The 25074-nt window shown below is 54.4% G+C and overlaps 1 protein-coding gene across 1 annotated transcript; it reads left to right on the forward strand.

Moving 5' to 3' along the window:
- The first annotated feature begins 4915 nt into the window (after positions 1-4915).
- TAFA3 (TAFA chemokine like family member 3) lies at positions 4916-24853 on the forward strand. The gene is made up of 6 exons (XM_056361837.1): positions 4916-5156; positions 12081-12165; positions 12440-12555; positions 20630-20779; positions 21747-21871; positions 23276-24853. The coding sequence occupies exons 3-6, from the start codon at positions 12441-12443 to the stop codon at positions 23285-23287; spliced, it is 402 nt and encodes a 133-aa protein (XP_056217812.1). The 5' UTR covers positions 4916-5156; positions 12081-12165; position 12440; the 3' UTR covers positions 23288-24853.
- The last annotated feature ends 221 nt before the right edge of the window (positions 24854-25074 follow it).

Below are 25074 nucleotides of genomic sequence, written 5' to 3' on the forward strand. Positions count from 1 at the left end.
GAATTTTCTTCCTCGTCTGCCAGGCTGGTGTTCCCCATCACAAGGCTGCCTGGAACAAGACCCCTGCCTGTGTCTGGGGACACAGACGGTCACAGACTGAGTCAGACTAGGAGCCTGCAGAGACAAATGCTAGTAAATGGCCACTGTGGAAGCCAACAGCTCTGCCTTTTGCCCTTCCCGGCTTCAGGGGTTCCTGCCCAGGATGTCTGTACTTCCCCTGCCCCTGGTCTCACCCAGAGCATCCCTCCCTGCCTGAGCACAGGGCCAGGCACTCACCCTATGTGGGCATGGCTTTGGGTGAGCCTTCAATGCTTTATTTGGGAGACCTACTGTCCTGCATGATTCCTACCAAAACCACTAGCTTTCTGCCTCCAAACTCAGCTCTGGAGATGCTTCTTCACCTCCAGGCTGCAGTGAGTTATCTCTAGCAGCAACACTCAAGTGGGTGCAAAGCTGGGGAGACATTTTCCCTCAGCCTCCAGAGCTGTCAGGATTGCTCAGGCTGATCTAAACCCGAGATTTCTGTGCAGCTCAGCATTGTTTTAGGGTTTCTGCTGGATCTGGGCACTGGTGTTTCCTTCCCCTCTTCAGCTGAGTGCCCCCCTGCTCCAGCTGAGTGCCCTGCAGCTCCAGGGAGAAGATAAACTCCTGGGTCCTTGCCTGCCTTCTTAATTGCTAAGTGTTTCCCTGTGCAGCACAGAGGAGATGTAAGGTTATGACATCATCTCTGTTTCTGGACAAAGCTATGTGAAAAGGGTAATGAAAATGACTGCTTTTAATTTCTAGGGAGAGACCAGAGGAACAATTTTCCAAAGCCCTTTTCTGAATGAAAAACTTTATTTTCAAAGGAGAGGAGGTTTTAATTCCTTTCAAAGACCCCCTTTTTTTCTTTGAGAAGAGCAGCCCTCTTCCTGGTTCTGCCTGTCTCTGAGCAGGGCAAGAGGAGCTGAGCTCACCAGGGCACCAGCCGCATTTGCACGACGAGGAAGCAGCTGTGCACGGGCAGCACTGCCGCTGGGACAGATAATCCCCTGCCAGCCTGCTGTCCTGATAATGACTGATTTTAAAAACTAGTAGCAAAGGAATTAGGCTTAAATTATGCTATTTTGCTTAATTTCTCATGCAACTGCTTAGCACTGAAAAAGCCTTTCTAAGTTCCGTCATCCATCTGTGTTCTGAGCCCCAAAGGAGGTAGGATGAAGCCTGGGATATTTCTTTGTGAAAGAATGACATGTTGGTGGCATTTAAGCCAGAACAGAAGTAAATTAAACATCTAGATCATAAAAGTACCAAAGGATGTTTTAAAATAGGCTCTTTGCAGCAGTGCATTAGTTGACTGCACAGCTTTACTGTGTAATGAGCAATATATTAATTTATAATTAGTGTAATACAGTGAAGCTCAGCAAATAGCTCTGTGCACTCTGGATAATTCATCAACAGAAGAAGCAGCTCTTAATGGTTTCCAAGGTTTGCCTGTCCCCTGTAATTGGGAAGTTCAGAATTTATTGTTATTTCTTTGAAGGGATAATTTGATTGCAACCACACATCTTTATTCTGTGTCTTCCTGCTCGAGTGCAGAGCCGCCTTTCGAGTGCTGCAGCTCGGGGTGTGTATGTGACCTCTCTGCGGGCTGTTGTAGTCAGTGTTCTGCAGACCAGATGACCTGGTGTTGCTGCAGATTTCCTGCAGGCTTTTACCCTCACCTCTCCCTGCTGCAGTGGCAGAGGGCAGCAGGTTTTTACCCCCTTGGGTCACTAGGCTTTTCCCCCCGCTGCTGCTGCCAGATCTGCCTTAGCCCTTTCACATTGCCCGAGGGAGCTTCATGCTACGTTCTGCTCCAAAAGGCTTCACGAGTCTCCTCATATAATGTCACCTAGCAGTAGAAATACAGAAGGACAATAATAAATGTGTGATAATGATGCTAACTGGAATTTATGGAGCCTTTGGGTATTTATTTTTCAGTTTGGAAAGACCCATGTCCCAGAGGATGCAGGGACCCCGAGTAGGACTCATCCCTGCCTGTCCCCGGGCTCCCTGGAGATCCTGCCTCCTGTACCCTCATACTGTCAGGCTGCGAATCTGCACTGAAATTCCTTGCTGTCAGCAAAGTCTTCTGAAAAGGGAGCAAGATCTCTGGACCTGAGTGGTTGCTGCTGAGACAGTCTGGAGGAACTGTCATGCCCTCAGAGGAAGGGGATAAATAAGTTTAAATGTTAATTCAGTGACCCACTGAAAACGAGGTGTAACAAATCCTCCCCAGGAATAAAACGTCAGGAGTTTGCTTTTTTCCATCTTTAATAAAATCGTTTGTATGTCTCTATTAGCATCTGCAGATGTGTTGATCGCACTGAGGATCTAAAGTCTTCTGGCATGCCCACCTGCCTCTGCATCTATCCCAAGCCCTTGCCGTAAATCCTGAGTTTTCTTCCTGTAAAAAAAGCCAGTTAGAGAGCACAGAAGGGTTCCAGGTATGTTGACAGCCATCCAGTGCAAGGGAAATGATTTCTTACATGGTAGCAGGGGTATTCATCACTAAGATCTTTCTAGTGTGGTTCCTTTCCTCGCCGAACTTGCCTTGTTACGGATGCTAAGAACTCCTTCCTCCCTGGGTGAGATAACTGGCTCCTCAAAGAGTGACAGGGGAGGAGAGCACTGCTGGAGCCTGCTGCTGCTGGGCAGTCGGACAAGCAGTCGGTGGGAGGAGGAATTACTGTGTTCACTTCTAGTGGAATTTAAATGAAATCAGCTTTACTGGAGTCTTAATTCTTCCCCTGTATTGAAATGCTGTGATCTGGAAAGCAGCGAGTTTGTATTTCTGTACCATTATATCAATAAAGAACTTGATTTTTTGTGGGCTTCCTTATTGAATAATCTGGCCTATTTGGAAATTGGCTGGTGTGAAAGATAGTTTTGATTGCATTTGCTCTAGATCATTTCCATTAAAACTTTGTGATCTGAGAAGTAATATGTTTGTATTTACTTATCATAGCAATGGAGACCTCGATTGGCAGACTCTCTATCAAATTACCTGATGAATATAAACAGCAGATTTAATTTACTTTCATATTGATTTTTGCCATTATTATTAAAACACCTCTGATCTGAAAAATGAGATGCTTGTATTTTCTTAATATCTTATTACTTGGGGTTTGGGTTAATCACGTTGAGCTTTTCCATTTTCTTTTGAGCAACCAAGTCTAATTAATTGGAATTTGACATATACAATTTTGACTCTATAAAGGGAGAAAGTCAGTTCCTTTAGATGAAATAGTACAGAAACCTATTCTTACCATGAGCTTCTTAAAGCTGGGGTATTTCCCCTGGCTTTCTATGTGCATTTTGGGGTGACTCTTCTCCCAGGCCGAGGTCTTGGGGCCCCTGGGAGCTGGTGGGTCACTTTGGGACATCTGCCTCCCAGCCTGGGCGCAGGGTGGCGGGGCTAGGAGGGACCGTGCTCGGGGTGGCTGCCTGAGGCTGGCGCTGCTGCTGGCCATGCTCTGCTCTCACCAGTGCTAATTGGTTTTACTGATCAGAACTGGAGACATTATAAATCAAACCAAGATTAAAAAGGAAGAAGTCTGGGCTTCTGCTGTGGATACACAAAGTAGAGAGAAGCCTTCCCCGCTGGGGGGGGATCCTGTCTCTGCCTGGCATCCTTTCCTAAGGAAAAAATGGAAACGTCTGATGTGAGGTGCTGTGGAGGCTGTGGTTTGCTCTAACTGGCTGCAGAAATCCGCTTGGATCAGAGGAAGGAAAACAGGTCAGATGATGAGGATTGTGAGAGGCACGGAGCATTGGAGGAGCAGGAGCCGGGGCTCTGGCAGGCAGGACAGGCTGAGACCCCACACACCAAAGCCATGGGCAAGAGTGCTGGGTGGCCCTGAGGGGCCCAGCTTGGTGGTGATCTGAGATGTCCCCGGGTGTTCAGAGCGTGATCTGCTGCTCCCACTGTGCTTGGAGGCTGCGAGGCTTGGACAAACCTGGGGGGCAGTGAGTGTTTGGTGAGGGTGGCTGGCACACTTCACTGGGGCTTTTGGCAGAGCCCTTTCCAAGGGCTGGTGCCTGGGTGGGGAGAGGGGATGCACAAAGGCTTCAGTGGTCTCATGGAAACAAAACGACCAGGAGATCTGCAAACTGCCCAAATGTGGTTTGTCTGCACAGCTGCCACTGATCTGTAACTCAGATTGGCCTTGGAAATCATTCAGTGCTTCCAGCTGAGCAGTGGCTTGAAAGGTCCAGGAGTAAACTGCGAGCTGTCTTCAGAAACCACCGGCTTTCATCAGTACGCAAATGGTAAAGCGAAGAAAATGAGTTACGTGTAATTCCAGCCTTTCATGTCAGCTGTCCGGAGGCTGTGAGGCTAACTCCTGGCAGCGATTGTGAAAATTCAACCCTTGCTTTTGCAGCTTGTTGGCATTTTACAGCCTGTTGCTGCCAGTGGCCGCAGCAGCTCACGGGCCATCCCGGGGCGCACGGGAGGGTTCGCTTCGGTGGCCTAGGGCTGCTCTGGGGGAGCCGCCGGAGCGGTATCGGGCTCGGGGGTCGCCGGCGGGCTGGGGCCAGGCCGCTCCCGGTGTTTCTGCAGCAGCTCCGGGTTCCGGGAAGGCGGCGAGGGCTGGCTTGCGGCCTGGCTCCCTTCCCGGGCAGGGCACCGGGGGGGCGGCTGCCCCTCCGCCCGAGTATCCCCGTGCGGTGTCACTCGCTGCGCACCGGGGCTCTCACGCTTTTTTCTTTTTGTCATTTGCGGGGGGTGAAATTGGTTTTCAGGTAAATTAGCTCTGACCGGTCCTCCCTACTGGCTACGTTAATGAGCACCGGGGCTAATTGGGGCGGGGCAGCGCAGCGCAGCATCCTTCCAGGAGGGACGGGCGGCGGGGCGGGCTGGCGCGGAGCGGGGTGCCAGCCCGGGCTCGGTACCGGTGCGGGTCCCGGGGCGGCAGGCGGCGCTGCACCCCTTCGCGCGGCTACCGGGGCCGCTCGGCTCCGCTCGGCCCCGCGCCCGCCGCCCCCGCCCAGCCCAGCCCCGCGCTACCGGCGCCGCCGCCGCCCGGCGATGCCAGCGGCCCCCGGCCGCAGCGGCCCGCGGACGCGGCGCTGACCTGGCGGAGTGGGCCATGGGCAGCGGCGGCCCCGGCCCGCACGGACGGCACCGGCAGGTACGTGCGGCCCCGGACGGAAAGTTTGGGGCGGGCGGGGTGGGACGGGACCCCCGTGCCGGGCACGGCGCTCAGCGGCAGCGCCGTCGGGGCCCCGCGCCCCTGCCCGGTGCTGGTCCCCGGGGCGGTGCGAGGGGGTGGCCGCGGCCGTCCCGCTGAGGGGCAGGGCCGTTACCGGCGGGGAGCGCCGGGCTCGGGGTGCCCGTGGGTGCCGGTGCGGGGCTCCGCAGCGCAACGCGCTCCTGGTCCGGCCCGGCCGGGTGCAGCGCGTCCCGGCCCGGCGCCCCCGGCGGCGCGGCCCGCGGCTCCCCGAGCGCCCCGCGCTGCGGGGCGGGGGGGTCTCGGCCGGTCCGCGCAGAAGTTTCTCCGCGCCGGCTCCCGTCGTGAGCCCGGTTACAGGGGACCCCGAGAGCAGCGGGCGGCCCCGCGGGACGGGGTGCCCTCCCCGAGGGGGCCTGGGGGTGGTCACCGGCTCGGCAGGGTCTCGCCGCGGGGCTGAGCCCTGGCCGGGGGTGCGGTTCCCCCGGTGGAAGGGCTCTGCCAGCCCCCGGAGCCGCTCGCAGCCTGGGGCGGCAAAGCGCTGCGGGAGGGATCCGAGGTTACTGCAGCCGAAAATGCTTCTCCCTGGATGGGGAGCCGAGAGCAACCGCCGCCCGCCTTCGGTCCGAGCCGTGCCGGCAGCCAAAGCCTCGGGCGGGACGGGTGGGAGGTGGGCTTCGCTCTTCGGCTACTTCATTCCCCCCTGCTGCAGCTCCCTCGGCCGGGGTGGGCTCGCTTCTGGCCGGTGCCAGGCTGGGGTGGTGCGGGGTGCTGGTGTCCTGCTGCCGGGCGGGCTGGTGCAAGGGGCCGGGGAGCAGCTTGCACAAGCCGGGGGTTCCACTCGCCTGCGAGGGGAGGCTCAGTGGTCTGCAGGAGAGTGTGAGTGGTACCAGTCCTGTTCTGGAGACAGGCAGGAGCGGATCCATGCCGTGGTGTTGGGCAGGGAGCAGGAGTCTCCTCCTCCTGCCGGTTAGCCATCCCTTTTGATGCAGTATGTGAGGCTTGGGGGGCTAGTCAGCGTGCAGGTGCCCTTGCCCTGGCAGAGCTCGCTGTGCTGCGGCACCCACACCCCGGCAAAAAGCCTGCACAGGTGAGGTGGTGTATCTCCTGGGGAAACAATTTGAGCTGTCAAGTCCTCTGCTTTCCTCCATTGACAAGACTGACTGAGCTGTTGTTGACCTTGGGTTTCAAAACCCCTGATGAGGGGCCACGCTCTGCCAGAGAGAGGTTCCTGGCACTGGATGAGACTGAGGTTTGAGCTGTCAGCAGAGCTGACCTTCAAACTGCCAGAGGCAGTGGGGTGGCTGGGATTCACTGAGCGAAGGAGCAGGAGCAGGCCCGTGCTTGGGTGGAATTACAGTTAAAAACTCTCCCGCTCACCTTGACTGGGAAGGAAATGCTGCAGACGCTGGAGGAATGAGCAAGGAGCTGGAAATAAATCAGCATAAAGGAGAGGATGAGAGAGCACACTTGGGGGAAAGAGCGTTCTGCATTTCTGTGTGCTCCCCTGCCACCTCTTTGTATGGTCGGAGGGTGCGTGCCTCGTGCTGTACTCACTAGCACATCTGTGGGACTGGACTGCTGTAAGTGCACCCCAAGTAAGACCTAAATGAAGTGTGCAAAAGGACTCAGCTCAACCTGGAGCTCTGGGGCTTGGGCTAGGCTCCCCTGTGGTGGGGGTTCCCTCTGGAGGGGAGCAGTGCAGTGTTTAGGGCAGTACGGAGCATGGGAGGGCGCAGGAATTGATGCGTGAAGCTCCTGTCAGCACAGCTCCAAGCGGGCATGCCAGCCTCCTGGGCGCTGCCCCCAGCTCTGCGGCCACAGTAGCTCTGACTTCCCAGCTTTGCCTGTAATAGAGCATCCTCAGTGCTGCAGAAGGAGCGAGGAGGTAGCCAGTCTGCTGGCCTGCACTGCTGAACCTGGAGGTGTGGAGGTTGCTGCTGTTGTCAGTCTGTGCTCAGAGGATGGCAGCATCTTGCTGACCAGCCTCCCCACGGACCCCCAGCCTCACAGCTTGTTCCCAGGACCACCAGCAGCAGAGTGTCTCGGAGGTTCAGGGCCCAAATCTCACAGCCTGCACACGGCTGAGCATTTTCTCACCTGCCTGAGGTGGAGGATCCAGCACTTGGCTGATTTTCCAGCCTTGGGGGAGAAGGGAGATGCCCTCTGCCAAGCCTGCCCTGCTGCTTTTGCCATCTCTTTGGCTGCTGGATGCAGAGCTGTTCTTGAGCCTGTGTTGTGCTTTCCCAGGGGACCGTGAAGGTGTCTCCTTGCTTGTCAGAATCTTTCAAGAAGGCGTCAGCTTCTTCAGGAGACTCAGCAGCCTCTCCATGCTGCTGCCATCGCCTGTTGTGCAGCCCACGGAGCTGTGTTTCGGGGTGAGGGAAGGACACTTTCCCTCCGGGCAGTGTCTGCAGGCATGGAGCTAGCAGTGGTCTGGGGGTCCAGCCCTCCCTCTTGTATGAGGAGGGGTCAGCTTGGCCACTGCTGTCATGAGGTTTGCCAGGTAGCTGTGTGGCATGGCAGGGATGCACAGGGTGGTCGTGGGTGTGTAGCCTGTGCCCTGGTCCTGCACAGTGGGGCACTTGCTAAGATGGTCTGACTTTTTGCTTCAAGGGAGTATTAAAATGAAATTGCTCCCTCCAACAGCAGTGTAACATCTCCAACATCGTGGGAAGGTTTCTGTGCCTGCTGGGCTCCAGCCCGGTTTCTTCTCCACTCTGCACTGGGGTTCAGGGCTGCCCGGCACTGAGGACCCCTGGGTTGTGCTCTGTTGGGCCAAAGTCTGCACCTCTTCCTGCACCAAACGAAGGTGCCCAAGTTCCAAGAAGTGCTGAGACAAGAGGGGTATGAATATAGCTCTCAGAAAACTGGCAGAACTGTAGGGCCAGATGTGCACAAAGGTTGGCAGTGTTGGAGCTGCAGTGGGGAGAGCTTGTGTCACTCGGCACAGAAAAGCAGCCGGTGTGCCAGCCTCCCCCACCTCTCTGTCTCTTTTCTGGGTGGAATCCTGCTAACTATAATTATGCAGCTCACATGGACCGTTGCAAACAATGCTCCAGACCAGCAGGACTTGGAGCATAATTTGGCATGACAGAGAGTCCCTCATTAGCACTGTGGGGTGCTGGGCTGCGTTCCAGCTGAGCTGCGGATGGAGCAGTCCTGGCTGGAGGGTCACAGTTCTACGTGTGGCTTTAATGGAGAAGGAGGAAAAAGTCTCCAGTTCTTGTGACTGGCAGAGTGGCTGGGGTCTGGGAGGGCAGCGTGGAGCTGCTCCTGGTGTGCCTGTGTGTCTGTGTGCTGGGGGAACCTCGATAAGCTCATGTGTGGGTGATGGCCTGTGCCCATGGAAAGGGACGTGGGCCCATGTGGAGGAACAGTCACCTCTTACCATGCTGGCCACAACAGAGATTTATTTTCTGAGAGTTTGGGGCACTTTGTAGTTACTTCAGGTCTCAGTTCAGCCCCAAAAGGCGGAAAGCAGCTAAAAAACGTTAATGAAAAATTCCACAGAACTCCAAACAGAGCAGAGTATACCGATATTTTCAATCAGAATTAAGTGCTTTGACATGCCAGAACACCACTCTTCATTTCAAAATGACATTCCAGGCTGAAAAATTTCAAGTCAGACCAAACATTTGTAGTTGGAGTCTCATGACAATGGAGGTTGATAACTGTCAAAATAGCAATTTCTGTGCAGCTGTGTTTTCTAATGGGAGTTTATGCATGAGTGGGAGCCCTGAGTGCCTGTGCCGGTGTGGCTGCGGGGAGGAGCATCGCTCCGATGGCTGCTGCCGGGGATGGCACCTTTTGGCCTTGTGATCCTTCGAACCCCGCATGCTCTCCCTGGCCGCCAGCTTGGCTCCTGCTGCTCGGTGGCTTCCCTTTTGAGTGAGGTGTGGACAGTGCAGGCTGCATTATTGATAACTCTGTGATTTATTTATGCTTCCTTGGCTGTAGCAAACAGCTCAGCCTTTCTAAGCTAAATATAGTTTGCACTGGGAGCGCATCTCTGTCCTGTGCAGGATGGAGGCAGCCAGAGCCAGCAGTGCACTTGCTTTTTGGTCTAGCTGAGAGAGTTGGGGATGTCTCCTGGAGTGTTCCATGGGCAGGAGCTGGGGCTGGGCTCCTCTAGAGGGGCCTTGTTGTGTGCTGTGGGGCTCTGTGCTCATGCTTGGGAGCTCGGCTGTGCTCCCTGCATGGAGGGGGAGCCAGTGTGGGCTGACTTCCCGCAGGGACCCAGCTGCTCTGCTGGAAGCTGCGTGGGATGTGCGTTGGCATCGGGGGCTCGCTGCTGCAAGAGATGCAGAAGCTGGTGACAGCATCATGTCTGCTGTCCTCACATCTGGGCTGCCAGGTGTGCTGCTTTGTGGGGCAGGACAGATGTGGGCTGTGGTACATGTCCCAGCACAGCTGGGGCACAGCTTGTCCCTGGCTCCCCTGGTCCAGCTTGGCTGTGTGTGTGCAGAGGCGCAGGAGGGCTTCGTGCCCAGCTCCCGGCTGGCCACGGCGCTGAGCACCGATGCACGCAACTGCCCCTGCGTTTATGTGAAGGGCTGAGCAGCTCGGAGAAAGCTGTTTACTTTTTCATTGAGGAAATAGCGCGTGTTTTAAGCTGGCATCAATATTTACATGATGGGTTGATGTATCTCTGAAGGGACTCCGACAGTGCAGGCTGTTGTGTGAAAATCCTCTCTGAGGAAGCCTCTTGCAGAGCAGACCCTGCCGACAGCCCCGCTGGAGACTGCCTAAATACAGCTTTACACGGGGGAGTTGGCGCAGTCTTGTCACACCAGCTTGTGCCGGCTTCAAGGAGTGATGGCTTTTTTGCACATTAAGCCATCCTGGGTTTGTTCTGGTGATGCAGTGCCGGCTTGGGACTGCCTTGTTCCTGGGCAGTGGTGCAGGTCTGCACAGCTCCTCTGGCCCCTGCAGCACAGGGTATAGCCTGAGTGAGGGTTGTGCTGGAGCAGGATCAGTCCCTTGTCACCCAGCGGGCAGGGATGGAGCCAGGAAGGTAAGCGGCATGCCTGCATGTCCGTGCCCTCCTCAACCATGCTTCAGTCTGCTCCTGGCCAAGCTGACTACCCCACAGTGTTAATTAGGAGTATTTTCTTACGTCTACATTCTTTTCTAGCATAAAATATGGGGGGTTTTGTCAAGATACCTTTCTCTTTTTTTCCTGGGCAAATGTCAACGTTTTTGGTGACATTTTCTGATTATTTTTTTTTTTCCAGCTGGGAGAATCAAAATGGAAAATATCATTTTAAATCAGCATTTTGGAATGAAACATTTTTCATTTTGAAATGTCAGTTTAAAACGGAACAATTCATTTTGAAATGCTCCAAAACAAGAAATGCCCTTTTACCACCTCAAATCACTTTGTTTTGATTAAAAATGTCAATGTTTTCTGTTCTAGCACTTCATTATATGAGTCTGTTTCACTGTCTCAGGCTGGTCCAGAGCAGGTAGAAACTTAGAAGATGGTTCAAAATTAAAGATTTCTTCTCCCCGCAGCCTGGGTTTGTCCAGTGCCTGCCCGGAATCCCAGCACTGCCCTCGCTGCCCATACCCCAGGACTACCCTCAATGCCCTCGCTGCTCGCGTTGGCCCCAGTGGGTGCGGGCAGGGAGGCTGGTGCAGCGAAACTCACCAGGGAGGGGACCGTGGGTGCGAGCCTTGTATGGGGCAGGGGCAGCCCAGGCACCCGCTGTCTGGTCGTGGCAGCGCTCCTGAGCCTTGGAGTCATTGCTGCTCGTCTTTGTGGCTTCTCGTTAATAAATTACGATCCAGCACTGAAGTTTTATGGGGGACATGGTTATTTGCCCTGGACCTGGTTAGATCTCAGCAGGCAATAACTGAGGCCAGGAGGCTGTCACTTTGCTTGGCAGATGCTGAGCGGAGATGTTGCTGTCAGAGCTGTTATTGCTTGTGCTGCTGCCTGCAGAGCCCCGGAGCTGTTTCCACCTGCAGGGCTGTGGCTGATAAATAGTACAGAGAACATATTTAAAGCAGTCGACAGTAAAATACCAAGTCTTTGGGAATTTGAATTTTTCCTTAAGGGCTCCAGATGATGTAAAACTCTGCTCCTTCCCAGCACGTCCTGCATGGCATGGGTGCCAGCGTAGTGCCCTGGTGTGCACAGAGGTGCCAAGAGGGGTGACAGGGGGACCCAGCACGTTCACAGGTAGTGGACGCAGTTTTGTGTCAGTATGGTTTTATGAACTTTGCAGCTACACTGAGAGGAGAAGCAGCCCCAGAAGAAGGCATCGCGCTGGGACACTGGGGTGTGGGTCCTGGTGCTGCCGCAGGCTGCGTGTGTCTGCCTGAGTGTCAGCTGCCCCGTCCCTTGGCTTCCCGTGTGGCACTGGCCCTGGGGCAGCCGGCACGGTCAGTCCGTCCATCTGTCAGTTGACGAGTGGTTTGCAAGCCTGTGAGAGCCAAACCTTGGGTGTCACTGCAAAAGACCTCAACGACAGTGTGTAACCACACATGGAAAAGGTGATACCTGGGATGACTCACTGCTGATGTACCGTGGCTCCTCCCACACACCTGCGTCTGTGCTTAGTATTTGTGATCTGCGTTAATAACATACTATAACAGGCCTGATTTTGCACTCTTGATGGTAAAAATTAGGAGCAACTCCTCTGAAGTGGATGGAGTCCTGCTGCTGTTCAGAGGGCATGAGCAGGGTTACGGGCTGAGCTCCCGGAGAGGTGCCGGTGTGTGCAACGGGCAGGCGGGTGCTCCTGTTCATGAGGGTGTGTGCACTGATGTGGGACCAGCCAAGCTCCAGAGCATCCCCGGGCCTGGGGATGTGGTGGTTCTCACTCCCCAGGCACTTGCAGCAGGTATCACTGCCCGTATTTCTCTTTCTCCTTCTAGATGCACTGATGTCTTCCCCTTGCAAAGACCTGACCTACCCAAGGTTGGCAGATGCGCAGGTGTTAGCGTGAATCCCCAGTAAAAGGTAACTATCACTCATCTGTGCTACTGCTGGTGTGATTTCTTTGTCCTGCTGCGATGGCCCATGATGCTGAAGAAGTCTGAGGGCGGTGGGTGAATCCTGGGTGCATGCCCTGCCTCCTAGGGCCGTGACCCCGCAAGGAGCCCATCCTGGTCCCTGTGGCCGTGCATGTTCAGGGGCTGCACCGCTGTGTGCAGCAGCGTCGGTGAGTGGGGGCTGCACCTCCCAACCCTCCTCAGCCCCTCTTCCTCCGCACATCTCTTCTTGTTTTTGGTAGAATGAGTGAGAGAGACATACAAAGCCTGAGCAAATGGGTTTTCGTGCTCACTCTCTGCCTTACCACACTGTGGGGAAGACTGACGCTGGCCTCCACCCACCACAGAAGCCATTCAGGTAGGGGAAGCGATGTCCTCGCTATGTGCGTCACGTTCCTGTGCGATCGCCCTGGGCTCCTGTGATGCTGGTGGTACCTTGGAGTCTCTATGGGATGCCCAGGGTGGGGGTTCTGTTGGACCTGAGATGTTTGGTGAGGGGCCAGGGGCAATCCCTTGATCCTGGGTGGGAGGATGTATGTAGGTGGTCTTGGGCTGTGGCACACAGCAGCTGCAGGAGCGGATGGGTGTCTCTCTGGGGGCACCTCTGTGTCTGGCCCCATCACTGGGCTCCAGGTGGTGAGGATGAGCATGCTGAAGGTGCAGGGGCAGAATCCAGCAAATAGTCACTGAGAGACACCAACGTTTTCTCTCCAGTGCCGCTGTGACGGCTGTGGGATTTGCGCTTCTAGTGTTCGTGCAGGCAGGAAACTCTCTGGGCTGCTCCTCGGAGACAGGCGGGAACCTGGAGCCTTATAGCAGTAAAGCTGTTCCTTGGAGTTATGACTTGTAAATACTTAATATGAGGCATTTAAAAACTGTTGCTTGGTGAGTCTAGCTAGTCTGAGGAGCTGAGAAGCTCGTTTCTTTATGTCTATAGCAAAATCTGAGGCATATCTATATGTATTCAGGTTATTACCAAGGTAATTCTTCATCTGTGAGCAGTGAGATGTAACTCTTTCCATCTAAGTTGCCACGAATATCACAAACCATACTTGTTATGCAATGGACTCTCCACTTCAGGCTTTCATTAGAAATATAAATTTTCAGACCTGTGGTTGTAAAGATCATCTCGAAACATGGAACAAGTATAAACTGATGTAGAACTGAAAGTCTTGCTGGAAAGTGTAGCCTTGGCTCTGGGGTGTTAATTTGTTATTCTGGCAGTGGCTTTGAGATCCCCCCTGCGTGTGTGGGCTGCAATGCTCTTCTGTGCAGTCGATGTGATTTTTGGAGGGGTTACGTGAAGCCACGGTGAAGTTGGTGTCGTGAGAAGAGAAGCAGCTGAGAAGTCGTGCTCAGCCCTTTGTGCCCATCCCGCCTGGTGCGGAGTGGGGATCCGGTGGTCCAGGGCTGGGGGTTCCTCTCCTTGGTGGTGGTGGGAGGCTGGTGTTGCTGGCAGAGCTGTGCAGCAGGGTGGCAGAGTGAGGGCTTGGAGTACAGAGCAATCCTGGGGTGCCTGCGGTCTGCCTCTTGCGCCTGTGTTTGGGAAGGAAGGTATTTAGGGGTTAATTTGACATTGTTTGTGCTCTTGCCTGACCCACACCTAACCCTGTCCTATTTCTGTCATTTTTGCCTGACAGTTAAAGCAGTTCTAATCCTATAATCCCTATCCTCATTGCTTAAAACCAAAACCTGTCTTCCAGAGTGACTCCCTCAACCAGTTAGTCAGCACTTACCTGCCTTACCCTCTTTCTAACCTGCAGCAGGTGCATGAGGAGATAAAACTCTGCAGTCATTTCTGGAGTTACTTCTTGGCACCAGCTCAGGACTCCCCAGGATGCAGGCTGGGGCACTGCCCACAGCTGGATGCTTGTCCAGCCTGCCTGGTCCCCGGGGACGGAGAGCCCCCCTCCTCGCTCCTCGGCTGGAGCCATTTGCAGGGGAGCTGCTGCTTCAGGGAAGAGTCAGACCTGGCATTAATAAAGCAGCGTCTCACCTAGGTTTAAAGTGCAAATGCCCAAGCGTACTCACGGGGTGTGAATTATGTATAAGTCTCGCTCCATACGTGAGGAGACAGGCTCGTGGATTCACGTGCTCACAGGCAGGGAGCCAGGGTTTTTTTTTTTGCTCACACAGACTTATCCACAGTGGACCAAATCTTGTACTTTGTATTCAAGCAAATTCTAATCCACAGCAAAGAGGGCATGCCAGGAGCAAATACTTAAAAGTTTGACCCCGCTCTGTGTCTGTATTAACACGGTTTCTCCCTGTGCATCCTGGTTCCCTGGCATTGTAAGAACTTTGCATGGCTGCACTGGCAGCTGCCGCCTCTCCTGGGCTGATTTCCATGGGCACAAACCAGGAATTCTTAGTCTGCTTGCTGAGTTCTTCAGCTTTATTTTCCTGTTGTCTGCCCTGTGCTTTTGCTTCATTTGGGACTGTTTTCAGTAAAGTTTGAAACGCACTTTCATAATGTTGTGTTCTCATTTGCAACTGACAGGCACATTCAGAGCTTTCAAGTGCTTAGAGCATTGCACTTGTTCACAGTTAAAACCATGTGTGGCATCGAAAAATGAGCAATAACAGGGGAAGATCACTAATTGTGACGCTGTAGCCACAAGGTTTCAGAGCCCCCAGACTTATGAATTTCTTGAACAGAGAGCCTGCATGCAGACCCTCCAGGGAAATGCCGCACTGTAAACATCTGGCTGCAGAAATAAGATGGAATCACTTGTGCTCACCCAGCACGTGGGGAATGCTGGTGTATCCGAGTGGAGCGGTGCTTCCTGGGCTGTGTGGCTGGACTTAGAGCCACATGAATCAAGTGCAGAGATTAAGTCGTTTGGAAATGGAATAGGAAACTCCTCGGTGAAGAATGATTCACCAGCAGTTTAATCCCCCGTATAACAGCAGTGAGTTCTACGTGATGAACAAGGCTTGCTTGTCTGGATACAGCTCCCACAAAGGTGGCCCCAGCATCTTCAGATAAACCCCTCTAATGCTGATGATCAAAGTCCCATCTTTGCCTTTGTTCACATTCATCGCTCAACCTGGACCACAAGTAAAGGCATTTAGTCATCTGGGATTTGCTTTTGGGAAATGAGGTTCTCTGGGTGAATCGAAGCACCGATTTCTGATTATCTTGTAAGAGAGATTTACTGGTCAGTGCATCGCTGCTCAGAGTGAAGACAGCAGTTTGATGGTGTTTATTTGTGAGATGCTTCTGCAAGATTCCCTCTTGCTTGGGGAAGTGTTGGTTCCTCCATCATGTGCAGCCTTTAGATCAAGATGCTATATTTTTCTAAGCCCCCCTCTGTAGCTGAGGCAGGAGCTGTGCTGGGTGTGTGGGAGGCATCACTCAGTGCTGCGGAGGGAGGCAGGTTGTGTGTCGGGAGCTGTATCCCACAGCTGCAGGGTGCCTGTACAGGTTCATCTGTTGCATGATGGCAGGATGCTTCCAGCTGCTCTTGACACAGTCCAGATATTTGGCTTTCTGCTTGCAGGTGTGAAATGATGGGATTTGCACGAGCAGTTCATGGGTGTGCACGTGCTCATTTGTGCAATGAAGGGGGACAGAGCATAATGTGGAGTCTTGAGGTGACAGGATAGTAAAAAATCCCAACTGACATGCAGTGATAAGGAGCAATAAAAACAAGCCTGCTTCTCTCCAAAAACCCTCCTAAATAATACATGCATCTAAGGCAGTAGTGATTTTTAAGACTTTAATTATTTAGTGAATATTAGTAGTAGAGCTGTTGCAGGGCATGGAGTAGACTCACGCCACTGGCTGCCCAGGTCTGCCCTTTGTTTCCCACTGCCCCCCGGGCTGTGCCACCCTCCGAGCAGAGTGCACTGCTCTGTTCCCTGCTGGGGACCGGACCCTCTGCCTCCCTCCTGGTTCTGCCTGTCTCTGCTGTGCTGATCAGCCCTTCTCTGGACACCTGGACCCCTTGAATGGCATTTCAGTGCCCAGGAGGAAGGGGTTCTGACACAGAGGGTTTGGGCATTGCCTGGCAGTTACAGGCATTCAGCTTCTCTTCATTTTACAACTCTCCACCAGCAAGCAGAGTGATATTTTACACTGAACATGTGGAGCTGTGCCCATGCCTCCCTGGGACACACAGAATGTGTCGTTTCAGGTTATTCTGTAAAAAAACATGTTCTGCCACTCACTTAAAGGTCACCTGGAGTAGGACAGCGTTTTTATTTTGTTTTTGCATGAAGGATTCAAAAGCCTTGTGCTCTTACAGTGCTTTTACGGTTCTGTGAGATAAGATTTTTTTTTTTTTTTTTTTTTAAGAAGGGTTCCAGCAGGGAAATACCAGTTAAATGGGAGGGAGAAGCATGCCAGAAGCTCTGGAACTCATCCCAGGCTCTCTGGGGGTTTCCAGCTCTCAGTGTTAAACACACCATCAGCATTTTCAGTCCTATCTGGTTCGAAGTTTCCTGCTGCTCAGCAAAAGGAGAAGAAGCTGCAGGGAGCTCTGGAGGAGCCCATCGCTTTCTCTGTGCTCAGGCTTTTTTCTTGCTCTTCCCAAGTGTGTGACATGAAAGTCCAGTGTGGCAGGGAGCCGCTCAGCAGTGGCATCTCTCTCCTGCCGGCATCCCTTGGCATGGGGCTGCTCATCTCCTCTGCGATGAGGAAACAGCAAAGCCTCTTGCTGACATCCTGGGACTCGCCGTATCTGGTGCAGAGGGATTCATTTGTGTTGGTTACAACCCCTCAGACTCCTGAGCTCACTGGGATATTGAGGTCCACGGCACTCGTGCCTGGTGTGGTTCGCGTTCCCTGCAGCTGAGGTGTGGGAAAGCAGGTGAATCTGTTTGGTGCGTAGGAAGCCGAGGTGCTTTAACACCGGGTGGAGTGCCTCTTCTGCTCCCCATGGGGCTGCCCCTCCTGCTCAAACGCAGCCTGCAGCTCTCTTGGGAGCAATCCCTTAGGAAGGGGATGCACCGTGCCCTGCTGCAGTGCCTCGGGCTGGGGCTGGCATCTGAAGGGGTCTGTGCAGCATGGAAATGCCTGGGGCAAGTTTCCTGTGTAATTGTGTCACAGGGCAGGATATTGGATGTTCACAAGACCTTTAGGCAGATGAAGGTATTTCACAGCCCAAGAGAGGGCCTGGTTCCAGGGGTGTGGGGGTTCCCCAGCTCTGCCATCAGCAGAGCCCTTGCTGCAGGGCTGTGTGTGCCCCTGAGGGGGCTGTGGGGCTGTGCCAGGAGGCTGCCCAGCCTCCGTGGTGTGTTGGTCTGAGCTGTTCACAGTTTGAATCCCAGAGCAGGTGAGGTGGGAGCAGCCTGGCTGCGGGCGATGGGGTGCCTGCCCCCACACACTGTGCTCCTCCTGGGGCAGAGGCTGCTGGCACTGCACTTTACTGCATGATCCCACTGGCAGCAGCTGCCTGGGCTCTGGCTGGCTCAAAGGAAAGCTGTATGCTTCTGAGGGAAAACAAAGGCTTTCTGAACTTCTCTGTTCTGAGGCTCGCAGCTGCCCTCCGTGCTCCTCACACAAAAGCAGACCTGCACCCCTGGCACTGCATGGCTGACTGCAGCCCCGGGCTGGGTCTAGCAGGGCTGGAGCACAAAGCAGCATCTTAGCAGTGAGAGCATCTCTCGTCTGCTATGGTTTTTGTCTTCCCCGTGCCCGGGCAGCCAGGGGCAAGATGCAAGCTGGAGGTGGACTGTGTCCATCTGTCGTGGTGGGAGCACCTTCCTTGTGTCTGCACACCCATAGCCTGCTGTGGTTCCTTGGTGTGATGGCAGAGTCACGGTGGGTGCCCATGGGCTCCTGCTGGGGCAGGATGGGGTTCCAGGGCTGCGGGTCCAGTGCTGCAGTGCTCAGCCAGCTGTGGTAATGCAGAGGAGAGGCAAATTTTTCTTTATCTCCATGCTGCACCTTTTTGAGTAAATTAAAAGGGCTTTGGTGTGTTAGCACACTCTTATTGCACGGCTGTAATGAGCGATTTCTCAGTTCTGCCTGGCTCTCCCTCAGCTGAAGCTTTTAAAATTAGCTGAAAATGAGAAGCCGGAGAGCAGGAGTGAGAGGGAGCGGAGCAGTCGTCTGCCCCTTCCTCCTGGGAAGAGCTCCGCTAATGAAGCTTTGCAGAGAGGCTTTTATAAAAATGAGTCAAAACCACCGCTACATGTGAGCACTCGGGTTGGAGGGTATAAAAACCCCTGGGGGTGGGGTGCACAGGGTGGTGAGTGACTCCCAGTGGTCCTGGACCAGAACATGGTGAAATGTGGGTTCACGGTCAGGCAAAGCCAAGGACCCCTGCTTATTCCTCAGATAATTTGAAAAATCCCATTAACTGTAAAAACAAGGCAAACCAGCCACGTTTGTGTTGTAATGAGTTACTTCCCTTCTCACTTTTAACGAAGTCTACCATTTCTGCATACAAAAAGAATGGAAATTATCATTAAAGCTGAATTATGATGGCATTTAAAAGGGAAGATAAAATTTATGGCCAGAGATGCTATTACAAAATACTTCCAGGACAGGTAATTGTGTAAATATTATGGGCAGAAATGGAAGTGATGGTTCATTAAAAGGAAATGACCATGAAATTAACAATAAATAAAGCCAATTTAAAGCCATAGTAATTGCTTGGCCCACCCTGCCCTCGTGCTGGTGGGTGCAGGGCGCAGGGGTGCCTGGCTCCTGGCCGTGGCTCCCCAATGGAGCCGGCTGCGAGGGATGAGCAGTGTTGTCACTGCCCAGGCTCATGCTGCAGCTGCACAGAAAGGGCCAGTCTTGAGCGTCTCTGCCCTGGCCCCAGGCTGGTGGCATTGCTGGAGAGCGGGTCCCGGGGCGGCTTTTTGTGTCCTGCCCTTTTGTCTCCCAGCGGATGCTCGCATGGGCTGGGAAGAGGAGAGGGGCAAGGACTGCTTTGGCTGGAAGCTGTCGCAGCCGTGCCTGGCTGGCACGAGCTGGGCGGTTGCCCTTCGATCAGCATTTCCCAGCAGGGATGTGAAAATGTGGCTGCGAGGCAGAGGGATTTCCCCCAGTGCCTGGAGATAGATCCTATTTCCCAGAGCTTTCGTTTGCAAAGGTGAAGCGGCTGCTTTCCAAAAGCTCCTCGAAGGCAGTCGAGGTTTGCTGGTGAGCGTGGCTATGTGCTGGGGACCCACAGGAGCACACAGGGCAGCCCCCCCAGTCCCCTTCACGTGGCGGTTCCTGCAGAGCTGGGCAGGGGACACCAGCGTGAACCTGCGGCACAGACTCCCTGGGCTGGCTGCCTCGCTTCGTGGGGTTGGGGTTGGATGGGACCCTCAGCACCACCCTCCTGGCAGTGGCTGGGGCACGAAGCAGAGCTGGGAGCAGGATGGCAAGGGTGGGCTGGCAAATGCAGGTGAGGTCGCAGCTACTGCCAGAGCTGCGTGTGCTGGGAAGGGGCTGAGTGTGAGCTCACAGGTACCTCCAGCAGCGGCAGCGTGCCACTGCTCCCCGCAGCCCTGCATGTCCTGCTTGCAGCCTTTACTGAGCCTTTCCTTTGCAGCCAGGTCTGGCAGCCTGGGGTGTGCTTGTCTGCACATGTTTTGGGATGGCACGCTGCGGGAATGCAGCTTCCCTGTCCTCCTCACAGCCTGGCTCCCACTCACTTGCAGAAGTAAAAGCCTGTTCCTGGTGACCCAGGGGATGTCTCAGTGCATGGCTCTGCGCTTGCTCCTCCGGTACTCATTAAACAGGACCTGCAGGGATTGCCCGCTCGGGTCATGGGAATGAATTCTATCCAGCCCTGGCTGGCTAATTTGCATTGTGCTTGTGTGGGCCATTACCCAGCGAAAGTCATTGATTTGCAATGCATAACTAGCTTCTAAACCTGGATCCCAGAGGTGATAAGCCAACACATTAGTTTTCTTTCTTCCTTAATATTTTAATGGCACTGGGAGGGGGAACAGTAGAGCAGCCCGGATTTCTGATGAACACCATGATATTTCTGTGTCACTGCAGGGCAGAAACACTGTCCTGGTTCTCCCTCCTCCAGCCAGAGGTGGTACTTTGAAGCCAAAGGCATCATGACACACCATCCTCTCTTGTAGCAAAGTGTGCATCTCATCAGCTTCAATTAACTAATGTGCTCATTCATTTCAGTAAAGCTCTTGGCTTGGCCGTGGCAAGAGGCTATTAATTTTGCTGGGTTGGATGGGTGTGAGGGCTGTTGGGAGTAAGAGCTCAGATGCAGGAGGTCTGGAGCAGGACCAGTGCTCCTCCTTAGGGATGGGATGGGGAGATGCGGGGCAGAGCCACCTGTATGTCAGCAGCAGCTCTGGGGCGATTGCCGGAGGTTGGGACAGTGCTGCCCGTGCTAGGCTCTCCCGATGCTTCGGTCATGGCACACGCTGGCAGCGCTGCCTGGGGGTGGCAAGCGGGAGGTGGCCTGGGGGCTTCAGGGCACAGCCTCACCTGACAGTGGCTCTTTGTCCTCCTGCAGTGCACGTAGAGCCTGGCACGTGCGAAGTCATTGCAGCTCACAGGTGCTGCAATAAGAACAAGATCGAGGAGCGCTCCCAGACAGTGAAATGCTCCTGCTTCCCGGGGCAGGTGGCAGGGACAACAAGGGCGGCTCCCTCCTGTGTGGATGGTGAGTACCCTGCAAGCCGGATACTGTGCATCCCTGACTGCGTCTTCTGGGTCGGTCAGGCTGGTGCAGGGTTTCTGTGCCCCAGGGATGAACAGAGGAGACCTGCCCAGGGGCTCCTGCAGTGAAGCAGAAGGGGAGAGGCAGCATTCTGGGGATGCTCCATTGGCGTGGCTGTGTCCCCCCACCCCGTGCAGCCCCGGGCTGTGTGCCATGGGTGGGTCATGGTGCTCTAGTGATTCGAACTCCTCCAGTGCGTTGCTGCGCTATGGCCAGGTGCCGCAGCATCGATCCCTGCATGTCTGCTCGCTGCACTGCTGCAGCTGGGGGCAGGGATGTGACTCCAGCCATGAAGCACCATCACCTGCGAGGAGCACTAAGCAAAGCTCGAAGCATCTATATTTTATCAAATAGCATCACGTGGCATCACTGAAGGGCTGGCAGGAGTGTCTGCAGCCTCTGCCAGTGCGATATTGACTGGCTTTACAGCCAGTGTCCTGTGAGTGCATTTGTGTGCAACACCAAGAAATGCCAGGAAGAATTGTCAGGGAAAGCTTTTGTTGTCCCAAACAGCTGGTGTGTTGTCATTCCTAAATGTAGAGGAGCCCAGTTGGGTTACCCATGTTGGAGGCATAACATACAAGAACTTAACAGATTAGAGGGGTAGTAGACAGTCCCTTTGCCTCTGTAAGTGGAACCCAAAGTAGGTTACTGAGCAGCAGTGTTCTCCTTGCTCTTGCTGGGAGTGAGGACAGGGCTTCCATTAGGCTTTTTACCTGGGATAGGGAGAGAAATCAGGGTGTTTTGGAGGTAAGCGGAGCAGCTGGGTCAAGTGAGGCCAGGCTGGCGATGAGCAGCTCTGGGGAGGGGGGCTGTGCTGGAGAGGGGGGCTGCACCTCCTGCCGCCAGCCGAAGGCAGGCAGGGCTGGCACCCTCGGCGCCCCGCCACTGATGCCCTCCTCTCTGCCAGCCTCCATCGTGCTGCAGAAGTGGTGGTGCCAGATGGAGCCGTGCCTCGACGGGGAGGAGTGCAAGGTGCTGCCCGACCTCTCGGGCTGGAGCTGCAGTAGCGGCAACAAAGTGAAGACGACCAAGGTATGTCCCCTGGCAGGGTGCTGGGGGGAAGCCTGGCTGTACTTTTTCCAGCTTGGAGCAAACAAAACCCAGGGAAGCATCCCCAGAGAGTGTGCAGGGAGGGGAAAGGGAGAGCTCCAGCTTCTCCAGGGCATGCACCGTTTGTTACAGATGCACCAGCGCAGAGCAGAGGGGCTGGGCTGGGCTGTTGTCACTGGTGCTGGAGGGGTCGCTGGGGGTGGTACAAACCCCAAGTGGGTCCCACAGCTTTGCTGATCAATAACTGCCGTGAGGAGGCTCGGTGAGGAGGGTGTTGCGTGGTTCAGCCCATGAGCAGATGTGCTGAGGATGTTTCCCTACCAGCCCGGGGCTGCTCCTCAGCACCTCCTGGCTGCTCCAGGGCAGCAGGTTGCTCGTCCCGGCACAGTGCTGCAGCCCTGAATCCGTCACCGCTCCCCGTCTGAGGCAATCATCTGTGACAGAGCACTACATGATTATTATTTTCATGGCTTGCTGAATGCCCCAAAGAACAAGGTGTAATTAAAATTTTATCAAACTCATTAGTAATTACATATATGCCATGGTTAATCAGTTGCATAATTTTGTAATCATTGTTCATACTGTTGAGTGTAATTATTCCTTATGCTTTAGTTTTTCTCACCCCATATCCCCTGCCATAAAATTATCCTATTAAGTTATGTTGGGATTTTTTTCATTATTGCTATTATTTTTGTGCACAGAAAGCACTTTCATGCTCAAGTGTTTTTATGGACATCCAAGAAGGTTCCTCTGGCCCTGGGCATCCATCACTGACCAGTAACTGCAGCACTACTTTTAGTTTATTGTCTTTTTCCTGTCTTAGTATTGTTTGTCTGGTTTCCCCCCAGCTGCTAACTTAGCTCAAAGCCTCTGCTCTGGCATTGCTGTCCTGGGGTCTCACTGGGGACCATTCCCACCTGCAGGACCCCAGGGCTTCTGCCCTCCTCCCTCGCCCACAGCCCCAACCTCCGTGGGCATGCTCCTAACACCCCTTTTGGGTCCCTCGCCATTGCCTGGGGAGGTGGCATTTTGGAAACATAGACCTATGTTTTCAAAGGGACTTTTGGTGATGTTGGGTGCCCAGTGAGGAACTGTGCCCAGGGGGCTGGGTTTTCCCCTCCCAGTCCCCTCTGCAGACAGACCCTCAGGGGAAGCTGTAGCCAGAGCACAGGGTTCACAAACAATCCATAAGCTGAAATTTGAAATGACCACCCCGTTAAATGAATGCAAAGAGAAAAATCATATTTGCATCTCCTGAGACTGTTTGCTGGCAATTTGTGGATGGGAGAGTCAGCAGGATGTGTTGGGTAACTCACCTGCTGCAAACAGATTGACTGTTTCCATTAGCAGACACCTGCCACACTCTTCCTTCTCCTCTGCCCGCAGGTCACACGATAGCCTCCGTGCAACGTGGTGGCTGACCAGCCTTGGCACTGGTCCCCAGTGCTCTGTGGAGCTGTGAGCAGCAGGACATGGCCCAGGTGGTGCCTGCAGAGCTGGGATGCTCCGGGACTGCTGTCCTGCATCTGCTGGTGGGACCATGGGGTCAGAGCATCCGCTGAGCCCCAGCTTCCCCAGAAGCTGCAAGTATGGGACCCCAGTGCAGCTGCAAGACTCCTGTCACTCTGTGGTCTCCTCCTTCCCTATGGACACACTCACTGACCAAGAAATGGGCTCATTTTCCTGTCCTCTTAAATAAAATACTCCAGTTGTGTAAGAGCTGTTGACAATACAGAGACAGACAGATGGCAGTCCCCCCAAATGGGCTTTATTCTGAAATAGCTGAAATCTGCTGTGAGTCGCCTTTCCCCATCTCCCAGGATGCTGAATCAAGGTTGCTGTCAGGAACTGGGAAGTCAATGGTTGTGTGAAACTCTCCCCTGCCTGGCTGCCGGCTCCCGGCCCAGCGGGTTCCCCGGAGCAGGCGCTGAGCTCCGGCCTGATCTCAGTGGCTGGTGGGCTGCTCTGCGCCTGGGGCATTGCGTGTCCCCTGCCCCAACACCTGCCTGCTGTGGCCACCTGTGGCAGATGCGGCGGCATGGCCGGGGGTGTCTGACACCCCATCAGCCCCCGGCGATGGTGAAATGTCTCCATGGAGCATGCTGCTGGTTTCTCCTTCCTTGTTAATTACATTAATCAGGCTGCGAGTTTAATATGTTTTCTACCATGCAAGTCCCAGGCACCAAGCTACTGCTTGTGTTTGCAATCGAATTTCAGGATAACACGCAGGGGAAGCCCTCGTCTGCCTGCGGGTCTGGTGTGCCTGACACCGTGCTGATGCCCAGCCAGAGAGCCAGACCATGCAAGGCTTTGTTGCATTAATGCAAAATAAAGAAAAATGTACCATCTCCTGGCCCTGAGCTCGTGACCTTCTCCAGGACACACCGTTTCCCCTGGTGGGGCAGCTCGAGGGGGAGAGGACGGGAGCCCCGTGCTCCCGATGTCAGCCAGGCTGGGGGCTCCAGGGCTGCTGTGCTGGCAGCACACGGCCTGAGCAAGCGTATTGCGGTGGAGAGCGGGGCCAGTGCCTCCCAGGCGCCCAGCCCTGCTCTGTGACCCACACGGGGGGCCACGCCGGCTCAGGAGGGGCTGGGGCTGGAGTGCACAGCGTGCAGCCCGGGGGATGCTGGGGTGCAGGCAGCTGCCTGCCTATGTGCTCCAGCTGCCACTGGTGGGACTCGTTATTTAGACATTTTTGTAACAGGGTATGTAATACCTGCTCCAGATGTGATGTAAATACCAGACTGTGAAATAATAAATTCATTTTAATCTCTGCAAAAAATCTTTTCATTCAGCAGCAAAGGGAGGCTTTGGGAGCTCTTCTCTTGCTGACCGGATCCGAGGTGGAGGGGCTGGGGCTCTGCCCTGGCCATTCCAATCCCAACCGGCTTGTGCAACGGCGGCCGCTCTCATTACTCATGCAACTGTCTAATTCTCTGGCTCAATAAAATCTTTTGGCTGTGACTTACACTCTCTAATTACACATTGCATTAAAAAGGCATACTCTTTCATTTAGCCGAACCGCAGAGGAGCAGTTCGGGTGATGCTCGGCAGGCTGATTTTCATCTCGGTTTCACTGATGTTGCTGCAGGGTTGAGTCTGCCCGTGTCTCTGTTTCTGCATGCTGAGATCTGACCAGCGACAACCTTCTCCAGCTCCAGTGGGCAGGGAGCCGTGCTCGGGGC

Source organism: Falco biarmicus, chromosome 16 (assembly GCF_023638135.1).
Source record: "Falco biarmicus isolate bFalBia1 chromosome 16, bFalBia1.pri, whole genome shotgun sequence".
NCBI lineage: Eukaryota > Metazoa > Chordata > Aves > Falconiformes > Falconidae > Falco > Falco biarmicus.